The sequence below is a fragment of the Diabrotica virgifera genome, chromosome 3 (genome assembly GCF_917563875.1).
Source record: "Diabrotica virgifera virgifera chromosome 3, PGI_DIABVI_V3a".
In the NCBI taxonomy this organism is placed as follows: Eukaryota; Metazoa; Arthropoda; class Insecta; order Coleoptera; family Chrysomelidae; genus Diabrotica; species Diabrotica virgifera.
The window spans coordinates 99570668-99592118 of NC_065445.1; the positions used below are offsets into that span (position 1 = coordinate 99570668).

At 31.1% G+C, this 21451-nt stretch overlaps 2 protein-coding genes across 2 annotated transcripts in view; one reads left to right on the forward strand and one right to left on the reverse strand.

The window, feature by feature from the left end:
* LOC126881218 (farnesol dehydrogenase-like) overlaps nt 1-21451 on the forward strand; it is a 378698-nt gene that overhangs the window by 281786 nt on the left and 75461 nt on the right. The gene's annotated exons all lie outside the window — the stretch shown is intronic.
* LOC126881214 (prestin-like) overlaps nt 1-21451 on the reverse strand; it is a 117704-nt gene that overhangs the window by 42766 nt on the left and 53487 nt on the right. Inside the window, exons 7-9 of the mRNA XM_050645325.1 lie at nt 11540-11644; nt 8874-9007; nt 642-804 (exon numbers count right to left, since the gene is read on the reverse strand). Of these exons, the coding sequence (XP_050501282.1) occupies nt 642-804; nt 8874-9007; nt 11540-11644 (402 nt within the window). The remainder of the gene's footprint in view (nt 1-641; nt 805-8873; nt 9008-11539; nt 11645-21451) is intronic.

A 21451-nucleotide genomic window follows, 5' to 3' on the forward strand; every position in this document is an offset into this window, starting at 1 on the left:
ACGACTCATTTTTCGCTTTGGTTTAGTTGGAGACTTTTGCAATTGGCCCTTTCAATGACTATCAAATGAGTAATATGCCTAACAATGAAATACTGAAAAGTGAACAGAACATGAAATACGAGTATTTGGAATTAAAAAAATATTATTATGATTATTTCATTCATAGGAGATTCTGACCAATAGAAAGCTACAGAAATAAAAATTAAACTGATAATTTTTGATAATATCCCGTCGTCAAGTATATTACGTCAGATGCCCTTCGTTGCTACGAAAAAATACATTCGGTGACATTAATAACAATTAATGTTTTAAAAATTATAAAAGTGATGACTTTCAACCGTCAAATATTTATAACAACTGTGTGTTTAATTGTACTAATTTGTACTTACATAAATAAATTACAATAAAATTTTGGTTTTGAACAGTTTTATTCATGAAATAATCGCAACAAATTGCACTCGATCTCTAAAATTATTATCGAATTTTTGCCCCCGTGACACTTTGCCAATTAATTAAATTAAAACTGTCAAAGTGTCACTCGGGAAAAATTCGATAATTTTATAGCTCTTGTGCAATTACTACTGATAATTTCCGATATACGAAACCTATTTCTACATATTTAGCTTTCATTATATACTTACTAATGCCAGTAACTCTTGATTACCATCAATTTCATACATAAACTCTCTAGAAAATATTAGAGCCATCGACATATTGCTAATATAAGACACCAACGCTATAAATATACACTCAACAAATATTTTTGGCATAATAGCGAATGGTGGAGCTGATGGTTTTGGAAAACTAGAAAATATAAATCAAGATTAAATAATTATAACACACTAGATTAAGATTAAGTGGTACACATAATAGGGAACTTGCATAAAATTTTAAATTCGGAAAAAAATGTTATAAATCACAACAGAACATAATTTAAAACATTTGTATCAAAGATAAAAAAGTTGTTTTTGTGTTCCGTTTGGCCCCTAAAGACGATTCTAAATTCAAATTATAGCAGCTAGCCCAAAACGCGTCGTGACGTCATCGGGTTATATGTTTACATTCTCCACCAACAAAGTAAACAAAATTGTATATATGTAATTTTAAATTAGACATTATAAACGTCAGTAGAAAATACAGTTATGTGACGTCAGAAGTGTTTTGATTGTTTGAACTATTTTAAATACATAGAAATCTTTTACTTTTACAAAATGGCACTTAACAACACTTATAGTGTTTCTTTTATTTTTCATAGTAAACCTTCTTTCCTTTCCTTCAAAAACTGTATCAAACTCCAATCTCAATAAACTGGTAAATATTATTACAATGACATAAGATAAATGTCATTAGAATATAAATATTTTTCCCTTATTCCACGACGATGAGCTGGCCAAATATCCAAGTAAGTGGAGGTCAATAAACTAAAGAACAAGAAGAAGAATATACCTAAAATATAACCATAAACATAAACATAAATAAAGTATAACTATATGACATCCATAGACACATATTAACCTTAGACAAGGCATACTAGACAAAAAAGCGTAATGCCGAAACAGTCTATCGGTGGTCTATCTATCTCTTTTAACCAAGCCATCCCGAGCATGTGAAAGACAAAGATGGCTAGACCACACAATCCTTAATATTGGCGTTACACCACGATGCACAGAGCGGCCCATACCTTGCCTAATCTACAGGTTATTATATCTATAGGTTATATATCTATGGTGACGTCACGGGTCGTTTGAACTACAGTAGAACCCCGCAAATCCGAACTAATTGGGGGGACAGCCTGTTCGGATTCCGAAAAGTTCGGATTATCCGAAAGTTAGCCTAAGAAGCTAACGAAGATGATTTTTAAAAGATTTGGACTGCCACCGATCCATTTATGAAACCCTATCCGCACGTTTATGCCTCCAATATTCTAAAGCTGAAAAATATTTAGATCACTGAAATATTAAATCGCTAACGCCAGTAGTTTTGTTTCGTCAGGGGACATGGAAATTCGGCCATGTAAATGATTCATTTAATTTGTAATCTGGATATTGATTACACTATGTTTCTCATGTTTCTTATCTTTTTCAATGTTTTCGTTCATAGTATACCATGGAAAATGTGTATTATGCATTATGCACATTCCTTTATTGATTGTGTTTAGTCTAACTCGACGCTTTTATTCACTCATTAGTGTTCCAGTGTTTAATACTGTAGTACGCAATTATTTTCTCACATAATAAACATGTTTTTAAATTTTTATTTTGAATTTTTAAAAATTTTTTTCACTTTCCGTTGGTTCGGATTTGCCGAAAGTTCGGATTTGCGGGGTTCTACTGTATTTTAAATCCCAGAAGATTTTAAATTTATACTTCTAAGTTATTATGAGTTTTTGAAGCGTAAAATTTTGGAAATCTCATTTTTAACCTAAACTGAACATTATTATGCAATAAAAAAAATGTGAAAGTTCCCTATTCAAGAGTTCTACTCAACTTCACCTGAAAGGGTAAATGATTCTTCTCTCCCTTCTTCATTCTTGGGGTTAGACATAATATGTTGAGTGTCCCGGCTTTACACTCCAGCTTCTTAAGGGAAGCTCACACTCCTGTATCTCGGAAACAAACACCATTTTACCTAAGAATCTGTTGTTGAAACATCTTATTTTGAAGTGTAAGCGAAAATCTATTCTGAAGTGCAAAAACTATAAAACTGAGATACACCATAAAATGACTACAAGTAGACGAATGTCAAACGTAATGAATTAATGGCGCCGAACTTTAATATTCTAGAAATATGAAGGCACGTCCAATGACGGAGCGTGTTGTTACTGGCTACCATAATTTGAGTTTTCTCTCGATTTTAATCGGTTATTTTATCGTATAACTTTTTTATCTTTAACTTCAAAGCATTTTTGAAGTTATACTTCTTTAGACACGAGGGTAAATGTTTATTTTGCTGGGCGCATGCGCACACCGACAGTATGGTATGAAACGTTATGAGGGATCTGATTGGGTGTTAAAATCATCTGTCAATAATTGTTCAAATGGAGATTCTGGATAAACAAAATGTTGTGTATATTAGTTTTTATTGTTGTGAGGACAGTGACAAAAAGCAAGTTCATAATTGTAGTGACTTTTTAAATAGTTTTTAAAAGCAACAGGTACGTACCTTATTGTAAATGTTTCAGTATTGTAATAAAAAATTACAAATTAGGTAAATACCCATTTGGAAAATGTACCTACCTAGCTAGTAGGTAATGCTTTGATTTACATAATTTGATTATCAACAAAAATCTCCATCTAATATATTGCTTTTTTAGTCTATATTTTGTCGTATTTTAATTCCACAAAATCAAACTTATTTGATTAAACTAACAGAATAAGCAACTGTCAATTTTTTTTTGAAACGTTTAGTTGCTAGATCTTTCCACTTCATTCACATGTCTCGGTAGTTAAATTCTGCGTGGGGTGAGTTCAAAATAATCTAAACCTGATAGATGCAGGTTCAATTCCCAATGCAATTTTTATTTTTTTTTATACATTTTATGATTGTAAGTATATTTCTTATATTTTTTTTCAGAAAATACGTATTTAGTTAAAATTGTCTCAACAATTGTTCAGAAATAATTTCTTTGGTTTCATTTTTCAATGTGTTTGCGTGTGTTTTATTCTTTTATTTATTTAATTTTTCGTATTGTTTTAATAAAAATTTTTGGAAAGTAGTAAGTAATACAATTAGTCTAATATTTAAATAAAATATAAATAAACTGTTATATTGATTTCGTTGAAATCATAGAAGTATAACTTCTTACGTGCGTACAAAGTACACACACATTCTTTTTTTATACTGGATTATTAAATTGTAAGTAGGGCTTACAATACCGAGCCAAAATCTCAATACCGGTATTTGGTATTTAAAATTTCAAATACCGGGATCCCGGTATTAAAACCGGTATTATGAATAAAAAATATATTTACGCGTTATATTTATACTATCCTCAGTTGTTATATCGACTTGTTATTAAATAATATATGAAACCTATTAAATTTTGTTTTGAAATGAGTAGATGTTGTTTGTAACATTCCTAGAGAGTAGGAATAGATAGATACAAAAAATGTGCAAATAGAAAAACTATATATTTGGTTCTAGGATAAATTTTACATATAATAGGATAGTACTTTTACTCATGAAATTTGCTATTTGTAAATTAATTTAACTTTAAAATATACTAATACAAAGATTAACTTACTGTGACAATAGTTATTTTCCTAACAAGTGCAGAAAGTCATTCTTTTCCGCACGCGACTGCAGTTTGCCGAACGACGCGAAGCGGGAGTTCGGCAAGCAGTCGAGTGCGGAAAAGAGACTTTCTGCAAGAGTTAGGAACAATTTTTTTTTTCTAAGAGTCTTTAAAAAATTACCAAATCTTAATCAATTAATTTAATTAATATGAAAATACATACACAAATTAATTCTTTGACAAGGTTGTCAAAACCAAACTTTCAATATAATTAGTTAGCATGACGACGATCTTGGTTTACATGACGATGACTCAAAACGACTGTTATTGTCTACCGATTTGACTTTCGAGTATTACGTCAAAATAATTTTATTTCATCGAATTGTCGCGTTAATTTCATTAAAACAGGAACACAACAAGATATATTTGAAATAAATTAGTAAATAATATCTAAATATTAGTTTATTACATGTATTATAATTACTTTAAGGCCATATTAACATATCTAAATTAACACGCGTGCGGAAAATAAAAACCGCGTGCGGAAAAGTAACACGCGTGCGGAAAAGTGAAACTTTTTAACTAAAATGCGTGCGCGAAAGTAGACATTTTTGCACGCTCTAGAAAAATATTTTATATGGATTACTCTGTATTTAGACCGCTATATATTTTAAATTATTATTAATAATTCAGAAAATAAGTGAGCCTAATTTATACACCCCAATACACAAAAAAATGAAAAATAGATCTGAAAATGTAAAAACAATTCTGATAATAAATCTTTCGGCTTATTTATAAAATAAAGTAGTCTAATTTTAAATATTTAAGAATTTTGGACTCAATTTTAAGAACTCATTTTATATATTTGTATACACGAGATTTAATAATTTGGTTGTAGAAGTTGATATGTATCACCGTTTGCCTTAAATTAACGACATTCACGCTTTTAGAAAGCGATATACTTGACTTGTATGTGTAATAATCTGGGCTAATTAGCAAAATACAAGGAAAAGTTATTTACCAGCAATATTATTGCTGGAATCGAATCTTATTATTGTATGTATTAATAATATAGGTATGCAAAGTCCGCAGATAGTGTGCTACTTTTTTTATAAACAAAATGGCGCCCGAAAATCCTGTTTTTTTTTTCAATTTTTGCTCTATAACTCCAAATATTTTAACTTTACACCAAAAATACCCAAATAAAAATTCATTGCAATTAAATTCTGCATAGAGACGTGTTTTTCCCAATTCACTTCGACGAAAACTTTCCTTGTAAAAAGCGGGTTTTTCCAACAAAATCTTTAATTTTCAACTAAAATTTTAGATAAGTAATTGTTAATGAATAATTAAATAACTTGGTAGTGTAAAAGCCCTTTTCGTAAAGATTATAATTCCAGAAGTTGATGGAAATTGAATGAACAGTTTAGCAACAATTGAATTGTTAATTAAAAATTTACGGTCGCTATAATAACGACAATAATTATGATGCATAAGAATAACTATGATTTTTTCATAAAAAGATACTATACCTATCTAATGTACTTTACAGAATTCAAATTCGACTATTTAAGCGGCCTCAGGAATATTTTAAAATTATAAACAATTTTTTGGCTTATAAACAAATAAAATATCTCGGGAAACATTAAATCAAATTAAATTATGAAAACGGTATTCAAAAAACGTTTAATTATAACGAGTGGTTCCTGAGATACAAGCGGTTAAAGTTGACCAAAATTTACGGCAAAGATATGAACAATAGGATCATAATTTTTAAACCATCACCTTTTTATTTTTGTCCTCTTTCTCCACACCAGTTTTCATATTTTTAAAATACTCATAACATATATTATTATAATAAAAACTATCGATAATACGTGTGAAAATTGCCAAAAATAGCAAAATTCCAATCAAAAATTAGGTTGGAGACGATGTAACCCTCAAAATCGGTATACGTTAAAAAATACATTTTCTCGGCTTCCCATGGAGCAATTTCCTTCATTCATTTTTTGTTCCCTAATAACTCGAGTAGAGCCATCAAACTAACGTATTATTAAATGTCAAACTTGCTTTTGTTTTGTTATAATAGATTAATTTATTTATAAGAACAGAAAACTACATATTTTTCCAGTTGTAGGCTTTTTTTTAGATAAACTTACTACAAGTGTACTTTTTAAAGTTAAAAACAAATATTCTCATTTGAAAGCTGTATAGTTATTTAAACAATTTTTATTTAAACAAATTAAAATTTTGTGTTATAATAAATAAATTAATTTATTATAACAAAACAAAAGCAAGTTTGACATTTAATAATGAGTTAGTTCGATGGCTCTACTCGAGTTACTTGGGAACAAAAAAGAATGAAGGAAATTGCTCCATGGGAAGCCAAGAAAATGCATTTTGTTAACGAATACCGATTTTGAACTTTGAGGGTTACATTTTCTCCAACCTAATTTTTGATTGGAATTTTGTTATTTTTGGCAATTTTCACACGTATTATCGATAGTTTTTATTATAATATTATATGTTATGAGTATTTTAAAGATATGAAAATTGGTGTGGAGAAAGAGGACAAAAATAAAAAGGTGATGGTTTGAAAATTATGATCCTTTTGTTTATATATTTGACGTCAATTCCGGTCAACTTTGACCGATTGTATCTCAGGAACCACTAGTCATAATTAAACTTTTTTTCTTTTAAAAGAAGCGCCCTGCCGCTGTTTTTCGAATACCGTTTTCATAATTTAATTTATTTTAATATTTTCCGAGATATTTTATTTGTTTATAAGCCAAAAAATTGTTTATAATTTTAAAATATTCCTGAGGCCGCTTAAATAGTCCAATTTCAATTCTGTAAAGTACATTAGATAGGTATAGTGTATTTTTATGAAAAAATCATAGTATTCTTCATGCTTATGCATCATCATTATTGTCGTTATTATAGCGACCGTAAATTTTTAATTAACAATTCAATCGTTGCTAAACTATTTATTCAATTTCCATGGGCTTCTGTAATTATAATCTTTACGAAAAGAGCTTTTACATGACCAAGTTATTTAATTATTGATTAACAATTACTTATCTAAAATTTTAGTTGAAAATTAAAGATTTTGTTGGAAAAACCCGCTTTTTCCGGGGAAAGTTTTCGTCGAAGTGAATCGGGAAAAACACGTATCTATGCAGAATTCAATTGCGGTGAATTTTTATTTGGGTGTTTTTGGTGTAAAGTTAAAATGTTTGGAGTTAGAGCAAAAATTGAAAAAAACACGACTTTCGGGCGCCATTTTGTTTATAAAAAAAGTAGCACACTATCTGCGGACTTTGCATACCTATATTATTAATATATACAATCGTAAGATTCGATTCCAGCAATAAAATTGCTGGTAAATAACTTTTCCCAAAAATGGTCTATTCTCCGATAATCAGCCCAGACTATAATGAATGTGTTTAATAAATATTTTTTAGGTACAATGATATTTGATATTGGTAGTTTATCTTCAACAATAATTTCTTGTAATAGCAAAAAATATCTTAGAAGAAAGTTTATTGTGCATCAATTACATTTTTATAAATTAAGCTAACACCGAAATACCGGTATTTTGATTATAAATACCGGTATCGAATACCGGAAAATATCGTCCGGGATCCCGGTATTCGGGATCCCGGAATCCCGGTATTGTAAGCCCTAATTGTAAGGTATCCTAGTACCAAAAGGTACTCTTGCTTTAAGTCGGTAGGATGAACCGTTTTCTAGAAAAATCGATTTGAAAATTTTTCGTTTGTTGAATTTGATAAAAAAACTATTTAGAAAAACGAAAACTGGTTTAATACGTATATTTATCTTCCAGAGATAAATCGATTTCCTTAGTTGCGAAATTCTAGCACCTGTCATATGCGTCCGTTTTGGGTAGGTCAACGGTTATTTTATCGCATAACTTGTTTGTCTTTAATTTTTAAGCATTTTTGACACATGATGATTAAATTATGAGGTATTCTAGTACTAAAAGTTACTCTTGCTTTAAGTCGGTAAAATACACCGTCTTTTAGAAAAAAAAATCAATTTTTTTTCAAATTCAATAAATGAAAAATTTTCAAATCGATTTTTCTAGAAAACGGTGCATCCTACTGCCTTAAAGCAAGAGTACCTTTTAGTACTAGAATACCTCAAAATTTAATAATCCAGTGTCAAAATGCTTAGAAGTTAAAGACAAAAAAGTTATGCTACAAAATACCAGTTGCCCACCCAAAACGGGCGCCTATGACCGGTACTAGAACTGCGTAATTAATGGAATCGATTTATCTCTCGAAGATAAATAAGCGTACGTACCAGTTTTCGTTTGTGTGAAAAATAGTGTTCTGGAGATATTTAAGAAAAACTAATTCCAAGACGCCATCTTCAAAGAGCTCTAGCTCCCTCGGGAAGCATTTTCGGACCAGGTAAACTGGGTTAAATTGTCTTAAAATTATCTGAAGAATCTGCGGTCTTCATTTGTCGGGAGAGTTTCTGGACACTATGTATATTTTAAATTAAGTTCTGTTGTTATTTACATCATTTTTTCGAATTCAAAATATTATGCAAGTTCCTTTAACATGAAACCCATGTGTGGAAAAACAACAAAAAATAATGTAATGTTTCTTACCCTTTTGGGATGTGACCAATAACTTTGACATCGTGGTTTCTTTCCAAACGAAGTACATCAACAACAAATATTCCCAATAACATTAGAATCAGTTCTATAGGCAATGGAATGCGAGTTAATTTCTTCCATCGTGGCTATAGGCGTATTAACAAAACTATTAAATATGTACAGTAGGAAAAATGAAAGAATACCCATGAACGAACATATAAAACACGCTGTATTATCCTGTCACCGTGTCACACAAAAAATTGGCCAGCGGAAGTACAAGTAATAATTATTATTACATGTACTTGCGCTGGGTAATTTTCTTTGTGACAGGGTGACAGGAAAATACAGCGTGTTTTATATGTTCGTTCATGGGTATTCTTTCATTTTTCCGACTGTATATCAAAATAAATATAGAATCTTTTTATAGATATAGTCGGTTCGGTAAACTCAGACACAACTGGCTAGTGATTTTAGTTCGTAATTTTGTTGTTTTTGGCTAATTTTGACAAAATTGTCAAAATTACTAACTATTTAGTAATTTTCCAACTGTTTAACAAAACAATAGCACGTGGCTGAATAATTGGTTGCCTCCTACTATTACCAAATTCTGTATTATGTGTTGTTCTGAAGCCATTTCCTTGTTGCATTTTTATGATTAAAGTTAGATTTATAGTTTAACGTAGCGTAGACGTAGACGCAACGGAGACGCACTGGAACAGATCAACACCGAATTTTGTGTACTCGTGTTTATACAGGAACGCAAGCGCCTGACGGAACGTAAGAGAAACGTAACGGAACGGAAGAGTTCACCAACTTTCATCTTTTATGCTGGCCACTCACTTACGGATATCGAAGAGGCCATGGCATGCAGGCCAGGACTGAAGGCCGTTATTTGAGTAGTTAAGTTAATGAACTGCAGTTGAGACGCCACACACATGCAGTTTTGTGATCGAGCGTGCCAACGCCTTTACAAAAACTGCGTGTATGTGGTGATTTTGGCTTCAATTAACCGCCTGTCAGTCGCTAGGCCTCTTCGATATCCGTAAGTGAGTGGCCAGCATTACAGTGCGTTTCTTACGTCTGGCCAATCAAAGGGAAGAATTTTGTTCTGTCATCCAAAGTGGACACGCCCTCCTCAATTTTGTAAAAGTTGTTTATCAACATATTCGAATTTTGTTAATTATTTTTTAATACAATGGATGTTAAGTTATTAATTTAATAAAAATATATCATAGAGTCATTTCAATATTTCAGATAAATATGAGTTGTTTATTAGCCTAATTCGGGGTTATCCACACATATTATACGATAGGTAAATCCAATAAACATTCTAAAGACCAGGAAATGAAAAAAAATAGTTGGAAATCCCACGGATTGCGGCACCAAGGAGCATACCTTCGTTTATTTCCTAACAGATGTAACACACAAAACAGATAAATATTATAATAAATAATAGTATAAGTATAAATAAATAAACACAAATTTTGTTTACTGTTCGTATAATTTATAGGCTATGTTGTTGAATTAAAATTAAGTCATTGTTTACTCTTTCTACTCATGCGCAAAAATTCCGCTAGGTCGATTTATAAATTGGCATATTATTTTCTTACGTCTCCAGTCCGTTTCTTACGTCTCCGTTGCGTCTACGTCTACGTTACGTCAAACTATAAATCCAACTTAACTATTTAGATGGAAAATTTTGTATTTTGTATTTTGAAAATGACACCCGACTTGGGCGTCGAAACGTTAATAAAATTATTTTTGCAATTTAATTGTGGCTTATTTCCCATCTAAATAGTTAATCTGTATTATGTATTTTAAAAATACATACAACAAAAAATAGGGCCAAATCAAGTTCTATTCGTTTCCGAAAAATTATAAGCCCAAATTTGTACCTACTGTCAATGTTTCTAATAAATAGGAAATGGCTATTATTGGTGGGCGTATTTCATAATATTATAATCTACATTTATATTCAACTATATACACTCACCGGCACAAAATTCCGCCACCAAAAATTTTTGATTAAGTTTGACAATCTGTATTATTTGCACTCGTTGCAATTTGCAATATCTTTAGCATCGAATACAGATGTGTTATCCTTGCCTGGAGAATAGCCCGATATTCCTCTACCAGGGCCAAAACTGTACCAAATTTTCTGGAGGCCTAGGATGACGGCGATGTTTAATTCATCCCATAAATGCTCAATAGGATTGAGATCTGGGCTGCATGCGGGCCATTCAAATCTTATCAATCCAACCTATATTTTATGAGTGTTTTTATTTACAAAAAATAGTACAGCTCTTACAAGAAAACAGAAATTCGGATAATTCAAAAAACAGAATTTTAGTTATACCTCCGGGATAATATGACAGGACTATGAAACAAAATCAGCTGTTCCATTTTTCCACAGAATTTTTTAAAGTTAGGAGAAAATACAACACTTCCATTTACCCCTGTATAATGCCATACAAGCAAAACTTTTTTGTTACCGGAATAATAAAAAACGATATCAATACATGTATCTACAAGCTGGTGCTAGAATCTTGAAAATCGGAGCACAAGTAATAAAGTTATAAATTGTCAAACTTAATCAAAAATCTTGGGTGGCGGAATTTTGTGCCGGTGAGTATATAATAATATAACTACTATATAATATAATATTTATATAAACTAACCTTCAGAAATTTGTTGTTTAGTATTATTACAGCAAAAGTGCATATGGACATGAGTATTGCAACGTAATTTGCTTTATGTATATTTTTTCCAATATCGTATAATGTCTGAAAATTATTAAAATATAAAAACTAAATAAAAGATATGATTAAAAATATACCTATAAATAGTCCCCAGTACATCGCCCGCTGCTCTTTTTGAAAATAATTACAAAAGTCTTAAACATGGATTTAACTCGGTTTCTAACCTGTGGGGAGCGACCCCCTAGCCCCTAGGGGGCGCGAGAGTGTTGCAAGGGGGACATGCAGCTGTTTCCAAAATATCATTTTCGAATACATACATCCTAAAGAAGTCGAATAGGTGTCAAAAAAATGAATTTACCTGCTATCTAATGTTATCTACATATACTGGCATAATAGCTACGATGCTCAGTGAATCAAATGCTGATCAACTTAAAATCATTCCACTTGCAGGTAATACGATGTGAAGGCAAATATCTGAAGATCTCTGCGATCGCTTAATAGAAAAAGTAATAATATCTTCTTTCGCGTTGCAAGTAGATCAGGCTACCGATATTCTTAAAGATGCACACTTGATAACATAATATGTAAGATATGTTGTGGAAACTGATGTTAGAGAAGACATGTTATTTTGTAAACTTATTGAAGGTAATACTACAGCAAGTGAAGTTTGTAATATCATTGATAATTTTTTAAATGAAAATGACATTCTGTGGGAGAAATGTGTGGGACTATTCACAGATCTATGACAGGAAAGAATACCAGTCTACAGGCACGAGATCGAAAGGTGGCTTCTCGTGCAGTTTGGACTCATAGCATGATTCCTAGACAATCACTTGTTTTAAAAAATATGGGTGAAGACCTTCTAACAGTATTTGAAGTTATTAAAAGAGCTGTAAATTTAATCAAAAATAGCCCAACGAAGAAAGCTAAGTAGGTGAAAATAGCTGTGATGATTACCAACCTCCTTAGAGGAGACGGTACTTTTAGAATTACCTATCTTGCTGATGAAATAGAAGAAAGTACAGTTCTTATTAGTAATCATTTGACCAGTCTATGGAAGAAATTTTCGTTTTACTTTAAAGATCTTGACATGTCCAAATATGAATAGATTAGAAACCCGTTTGTGATTGAAAAATATATGATGATTTTGGCCTTACGACAGCAGAGAAGGAAATGATAATAGACTTATCTAGTGATAGCAAATTTTCAAGATTGAGTTGAGAATTTGTAAAATTAGATTGTTAAAAAATTAAGGGGGCGCAATAATTTTATTTTTTTAAAGGGGGGCGCAGGTACAAAAAGGTTGGAAACCACTGATTTAACTGCTTTGTTTAAGCGAATCTACCACTTTCTGAAAATTTTCATAGTGCAGGTTGGATGCGTTTCATAATCACAACACCTATACCTGTAAGTAGCTCTAGTGCGGTTATGTTTTGTTATTGTAAAACTAGTTTTTAATTTTAATCAAAAAATTATACCATAGTTAAAATAAAATAAATTATTACCTGGTCCTCATAAGACAACTAACTCACTTATGGTTCCACGTGCCACACCCCGGGCAACTGCATTGGTCTGCAAGCTAAACTAAGTGAGGGTAGCCAGATATGGTGAAAACTCCACCGAGCGATTGCCGGTATAGGCCAGGGTAATAAGGCAAAAATATACCCTGTTGGTGACACTCGAGCAGCCAGGGTACTGAAGCGTTTTTTCGACAGGTAATGCCTATGAGAACAAATTGTAACTATTTCCTGCGTAGGATCTGGCCATGGTACAAAGACGCCAGGTACGATAACCGGAATATCCGAAATTCGGATGAGTTCGCGCATGACGTCACAATGAGAGTGATTTTAAATATTTCCCATTTAAAACATCAGCGCTCGGAACAGAAATAGTTTTAAATTGGTCATAAAGAGTCATTTTAATAGATTAATATAATTTCTGTTTAACTATTTCGGATTCATTGAAATGTAGGTGCCTTATTATTTTGATTTAAGAAATTAATTAACAATACAATGAACAAAAATAAATTTCTAAAATAAATTTGTGAGTTATATTTAAAAATTTCTTTGTATTCGTCGCTTTTTAAATAAATTTTACGAGCTTGTTTTTGATTGGCTTGTCTTATTGGGCGCCATTGATAAGGAGGGGATCTAGCCATGAACGTACATATAAAAATTTGTAGGGGGGCTAGACTTGAAGATGTTGCACATTACATTTTGTATACTTTGGATGACAATATATAGTTTAAAGCACCCGAAAACCCATGGGAGGCCACGCCCCCCCTACCCATATGTATGGGCGCCTATAAATCGAGCCTTCATTTAGTTACACGTAAACAGATGAAAATAATTGATTATTATTGGTCTGAAAAAAAATCAAACACAAGACTTTAAGTTACAATTTTCTTTAATTTTCTCTTATTTCTCATATTTCTTTAAGTGTTAAGTTTAATTTCTTAATTTTAAAATACATGCGAGACCGAAAGAACAGGTGTTTGGTTTTGTAATCACAGTCAATCTTTTCAGACAAATAAATCAATCTTGGTAAATAATTTTTCCCTGACTTTAACTGAAGTCCAGACCCATTGAAATTATTAAATATACTATCCAGTTGATGCATTTTTACCACCAATTCTTCTGGAGGTTTTTTTAGGCCCCCTTCGGAGACTTGATCAATCCACGTGTAAGTGGAAGTATCCGTACTTTCAGGCAAATCTAATTTCTTGCAGATACACTGACATATTCCAATACATCATATTGTAATTGGTTTAATTCTTCGATGTCTGCATTCACTTCTTCTTTTTCTGCTTCGTCAGATAAATCTGAGAAGTATGTTTTGCATAAAAAACTTCACCTAAATTATCGATCGGGCCATCCCTGACCTCATCAGCTTCTGTATTACCAGCTTCGAATAAAGTCCCTTCATTCCTTCCCAAAATATAGTTTTTAACGCGGCAGTGAAATTCCACCCCATCGGGATGGTCATGTAAGCCACTAGCCCTCCTCATGTTGCCAAAAAAATTCTCAAGTACCTACATCTTGGTTTAGATTGTATGTATAGAATATATTTTATATCGACTTTGGATTCTATATCCCCAAATAAACCTTTTTTAATGCGTTGTTGGTTTGAATTAGGTACCTACTCCTAAAAGTAACAACGGAATTAAATTTAGTCAAAAGGGAGATAACATTTATATTGATTATTAGCTCCAAAAAATAGTTTTAATTATAATAAGTTAAAAGCAAAATAACTGAACTTTCTGAAAAGGCAACAATGATCGTTTTCCTTTAACTTTTAAAGCTTTCATAGTTTCTGTCATCTCGTCAATAATTGAATGCTATGCTGGAACAACTTTGTAACCGACAATACTTTTATGTGGGTTTTCCATTGAACAACGTTCTAAATGTGCAAAATAATGTACTGCTGACTGTGGGGAATATTATGAGACTTACTTGCCTGTTTTGCTAGTTTGAAAATTAGACAATCTTCAACTTTCGGTGTAACAACGTTGTATGTGTTAAAGTGGGTCATCTTTCGCGTCAAATTTTCTGCATGTGTTCTGTAAATCAACGTTTTCAATCGTGTAATTTGTCATTTTGAGCTAAAATGGATGTTAGTATAACCAATTAATTGATTACCCAAAGTAATAGAGGGAAAAAACGTTTCTTAATTTCACGTGTACTTCATTTTTTATTTCTAAAACAACGTTTTAACCCCCTTACTTCCACACAACAACGTTATAACCGACGGGGATTTAACACGTTGTTTTATTAAAATATAGCATATAAGTTCATAAATGCTTGATTTGTATAACATAAGGTTATTTTTGTTGATATTAATGTTATGCATCCTATAGTCTACCATATTACGCTCAAAAATATTTTTTTTTCAAAATAATCAATTATAAAGTTTTTTTTCCATTTTGTCAACAAAATGTGATTTGGCGTTTACAACGTTGTTCCAGCATAGCATTCAATTTTATTTTTACCTTTTCTTATTGCCCAATGCCCAGCCGGTGTTGAGTCACTGTAAGACGATATTTATTTTTTTATCTAATAACGTCCAGTCGGAACTATTGATAACTGATATGAATTTATGTCAGAATTTTGTTTTGCGATAGGGCAAAATTTGATAAATAATAATTATTACTTTGGTCTTCAATATAAACCATATTATACAACACTTACCACAGCAATTTTGAAATTTGAGCTATTTAGCATAGGAAAAATATTGAGTAGGTACATACCGACATATACAGCGTAAATTGTAATTAAGAGCATTGGATATAATTTATAGAGTATTTCAAATCATCAAATCACCAACATATACATAGGTATATGTCTTTATCCATCTTTAAATTTCAATAATTGAAATTGGGGTCTACCCAATGAAATTTCGAAACTAATTTGTACATTATTTATTTATTTATTTATTTATTTATTTATTTATTAACGGCATCCATTTACAAAAGTTTTAAGAAAGCTATACTTTATAAACAATAAATTTTAAACTATTGAACATCTCAGAATAATAAACTACAACACACTTATTTTAAGATATCCTTCAGTTGTTTTTTAAATAAACTAATTTTGGAGACAATACATTAAGGGATAAATAATAATTCTTTCACAATAACAGCCTACTTATCAACTTAAATCTCACAAAAATCTCCCCAAAAGCTAAAAAATCAACAAAACTCCCATATAAACATATGTATTCCAACAGCGGCTACTCTCATTGTGACGTCGAGAGAACGTGGTCAGCTGATAGTCGCATGCGCAATATCGTACCTTCTAGCGGCCATTTTTATTTATAAACAATTTATTGTCGAAAAACGGCATTTTTTCAGTTTTTTCTTAAATGAATGGAAAACAGTGTAGGTTGTGGTTACATTAGTACAAACATCTTCGTGAGCATGGAAAAGGCTTTAAAATGACGTATTACACAGATTGATATACTTATTTATTGTTAATATAATTGAGAAAAAAGGTCTAAATTGCAAAAAAATTAATTTTGCAATAACTATTGTAAAAATTAGTGTACAGCTTTGAAATTTTTGTCAAATGAGGGTTCTGTAGTGCGTAATATGTGACAAAAATTTCGAAGCGATTTATTCAATTGTTTATATTTTATTCAAATTGTTTATCCCAGAGAGCTTTTTTTTGCAATAAAATAAGTCAGAAAAACAGAATGTTAGAACCATTCTGCAGGTGTCAAATAAAAGAGCATAAGGTAAACTTTCAAACTTGTTTAAAAAAAGTTAATAAAAAGTGCATTTATTAGTAATAAATAATTATGCAAAAGTCTCGTCAATTTTTCCTTATAAACAATTTGAATAGCTTTTTTGTTATGGCCGGTACAAACATTTTTTTGCATATTCTACAAGATGATATTTTTACACGAACTTAAAAAAAAATAATTCAGACTAGCTCAATTAGGGCCAAAGTTAGCAACATTTTTTTAAAAATTTACAGCTAATTTGTTTATAATAAATAAGGATCGAGAATAGCGCTTTTCACTTTTAAAGACACGAACTATTCATAAAAAAAATTTGGCTCTATTTGCTTTTCAAGGGAGTCGTCAATATAACTTCAGAAATGAAGTATGTAAATCCATGCGACCTAAAATTGAAATATTAACTTCAAAATCCTACAGTTTTTTGTATGTTGGGAACCAACCAATGGATTTTAATTTGTATGTACTTTTAGCGTACTTTACAAGTATGGAGTCAGTTGATTCATAAATTATAATAACCAATTTAATTTATTTAAACAAAAAAAAACCAATTTATTTATTTTTTTACCGTGTTTTAGGTGCACAACTACCAAGTAATGTTATGTATATATTAATTGATAAAAAATTGTTATGAATATATATAATATATATACAGGGAGGGGCTAAATTATGGAAAAAATTAATTTTCTCTAAAATGGAGGATTGTGGAGAAATCCCGAAACAGGTCGATTTTTATTTTTAAATTACACTGTTTTGGCATATATTTCATATTAGTGACGTCATCCACCAGAGCGTGATGACGTTATCGACGATTTTTTTTATAGGAATAGGGGTCGTGTGACACCCCATTTGAAAGGGTGTTCAATTCTCTATTCAGTAATATAAACATTAATATCATTATTTATACAGAGTGGCCATAAAAATAATTTTTGAATTAAATTAATTGACGAAAAATGAAGAATGTATACAGTTTATTTATCTCAAAATACTTTCTATCGCTGTCAGAAAATTGAAAAAAATGTTTATTTGGCAAATAAACATTTATTTTCGCTCAAATTAAATGTTAAAACTGCAAAGAGGTTGTTTGTGACTTAATTTAAGCGAAAAGAAATGTTTATTTGTGAAATAATTTTTTTTTATTTAATGACAGCAGTACAATGTATTTTGAGTTAAATAAATTACATACATTCTTCTTTTTGCGTCAATTAATTTAATTCAAAAATTATTATTTTGGTCATCCTGTATAAATAAGGAGATTATTGTTTATATTACTGAATAGACAATTGAACACCCTTTCAAATTAGGTGCCACATGACCCTATTTCCATTTAAAAAAATCATCTATTACGTCTACCGCTCAGTTGGATGACGACACTAGTATAAAATATATGCCAAAAAAATTGTAATTTAAAAATAAAAATCGACCTGTTTCGGGATTTTTCTTCAAACTCGTCGATTATATTATATACTCTCTGTATATATTATATAATAAAAGAAAAATTTCTATAAAAGTGCGACTTTTACTCTATAAGTTTGCTTACAGTTGCAGTAATTTGAATTTTGTGATTCATTGTTTATCAAATCATTTTTATGTCTTAGATTTTATATCTATATGAATAAAAAATATAAAGTTTTTTTCAATTACAAATTTAAGAAGATTTTTTAAAATGTACCTATAGAGTAACTATTTATACGAATTTTATATTAAAAAACATTCTACGTGAGAAGAACTCATTTGGAATGCATGTATAACAGCTACTATTAAGTGAAGACATTTCTTACTTTTTTGTAAAAAGTACATGTAAACATCTACTTGTAAGCTAATTTTTGAAGTATCCGAATATCTGTTTTCTTGTAAGAGCTGTAAATAAAAACACTGCTTTGAAGGTTTATTTAATTAAAAATATCAAGCGCACTAAAATTAAAAAAAAAATAAAACAAAATTAACAACAAAACGAAACAATTCAATAGTGAGTATGTCCATCTCTTGCAGCAACGACTTCTCGCAATCTGTTTGGCATCGAATAAAGGTGTGTTAATATTGCCTGGGGAATAGTCCGATATTCCTCTACCAAGGCCATAACTGTACCAAATTTTCTGGAGGCCTGGGATAACGGCGAATAGCTCTTTTTAATTCATCCCATAAATGCTTAACAGGATTGAGATCTGGGCTGCATGCGGGCCATTCTAATCTTATCAATCCAACCTCTATTTTATGAGTCAATCAGTGTTTACTTACAAAAAATGATGCAGCTCTTACAAGAAAGGAGATATTCGGATAATTCAAAAAACAAAATTTTAGTGATGTCTCTGGGATAATATGACAGGACTATGACACAAAATGAGCCCTTCCGTTTTTCCACAGAATTTTTTAAAGTTAGTAGAAAATACAACGCTTCCATTCACCCCTGTATAATGCCATGAAAGCAAACTTGTTTCGTTACCGCAAAAATACGAAACGATATCAATATATGTATCTACAAATTGGTGCAAGAATTTTAAAAATCGGAGCACAAATAATAAGGTTATAAACTATTAAACTTAATCAAAAATTTTGCGTGGCCGAATTTTGTGCGGGTGAGTGTAGTAATAATATATTTATTACAATGTTTTATCAATTATTACATACATAACATTGTAGTTGTTCACCCAAATTACGGTAAAAAAAAATTTTTTTTTTAATTAAAAAAAAAAAAAAAATTTTAAACCAGTTAAATTGTTTATTAAATAATTTATAAATCAACAGACTCCATATTTGTAAAGTACGCTAAAAGTACATAGAAATTAAAAAAAACAGTAAAATCCATTGGTTGGTTCCCAAATTACAAAAATTGTAGGATTTTGAAGTTGATATTTCAATTTTAGGTCGCACGGATTTTATGCTTCTACTTCGTCGGTTGCAAGCGGGTCGCATTTGTACTTCATTTTTGAAGCTTTATTGACGACTCTTTTAAAGAGCAAATAAATCCAAAATTTTTTCTGAATACTTCGTGTCTTTGAAAGTGGAAGAGCGCTATTTTCGATTCTTATTTATCATAAACAAATTAGCTGTGGATTTTTAAAAAAATGTTGCTAACTTTGGCCCTAATTGACCTAGGCTAACTTATTTTTTCCTAATGTCGTATAAAAATTCCATCTTTTAGAATGTGCAAAAAAAAATGTTTGTACCGGCCATAACAAGAAAGTTATTCAAATTGTTTATTAGGAAAAATTGACGAAACTTTTGCAGAATTATTTATTACTAATAAATGCACTCTTTATTAACATTTTTTAAACAGGTTTGAAAGTTTAGCTTATGCTCTTACATTTGACACCTGCAGAGTGGTTCTAACATTCTGTTTTTCTGACTTATGTTATTGCAAAAAAAAGCTCTCTGGGATAAACAATTTGAATAAAATATAAACAATTGAATGAATCGCTTCGAGATTTTTGTCACGTGTTAAACACTAATGAACCCTCACTTGACAAAAATTTCAAAGTTGTACACTAATTTTTACATAAGTTATTGCAAAATTATTTTTTTGAAATTTAGACCTTTTTTCTCAATTATATTAACAATAAATACGTGTATCAAACTTTGCAATACGTCATTTTAAAGGTTTTTCCATGCTCTCGAAGATTTTTGTACTAATGTAACCACAAGGTACACTGTTTTCCATTGATTTAAAAAAAAACGGAAAAAATGCCGTTTTTCGACATTAAATTGTTTATAAATAAAAATGGCCGCCAGATCCTACGCAGAAAATAGTTACAATTTGTTCTCATAGGTATTACCTGTCGAAAAAACGCTTCAGTACCCTGGCTGCTTGAGTGTCATGGAAAAAACCTTATTACCCTGGACTAGTATAAGCAATCCCACACTTGCTGACCAACGGCTTCGGGCGGATGAGTTGGTGAGTGGAAGGGCACTCTTTTGTCCTGGCGCTAAGAAATTGGCACCAAAGGCGAATGAATCAAGTAAATGATCAACGGCATAAGGATACAGAAGGCAAGGAGAAACCACTGTATTAAAGATCCAATTGGATATCTCTAGTACAATCATCATGGCAATGAGTACTAAAGGAAAAAAAGAAACTGATCATGGGAATCGGAGCCCAAGATCCGGCAGGGGAGGAACAGACAAGGACTCCCAGGTCGTTAACCGGCGAAATCCTTGTCAAACACAGAAACAAGACAAATTAAAATTAACGAAGGCAAAGATAGGTACGTGGAATGTCAAAAGCATGTATCAGCCGGGTAAAATGCATAACATCCTCCAAGAAATGAGAAGACTGAATATAAATATACTAGGAGTAAGCGAAACATGGTGGCCTAACTCAGGATGCCTTTCGACCAAAACCGGTACCTTATATTATTCGGGAAACACTGACAACCAACATAGACGTGGAGTAGCAATTATTGTCGATATAGAAGTCAACAAGTCAATAGAGGGTTTTGTCCCAATCTCAGAAAGAGTGATGCTACTACAAATAAGGACATCACACACGAAACTAAATTTGATTCAAGTATATGCACCAACGACGGATGCAACAGAAGATGAAGTAGAAACATTCTACCAACAAATTGAAGATGCACTGAAAATGACAAAGAGCAGGGAAATCACGGTAGTTATGGGCGATTTTAATGCAAAAGTCGGCAAGGGAAGTGCTGGAACAAT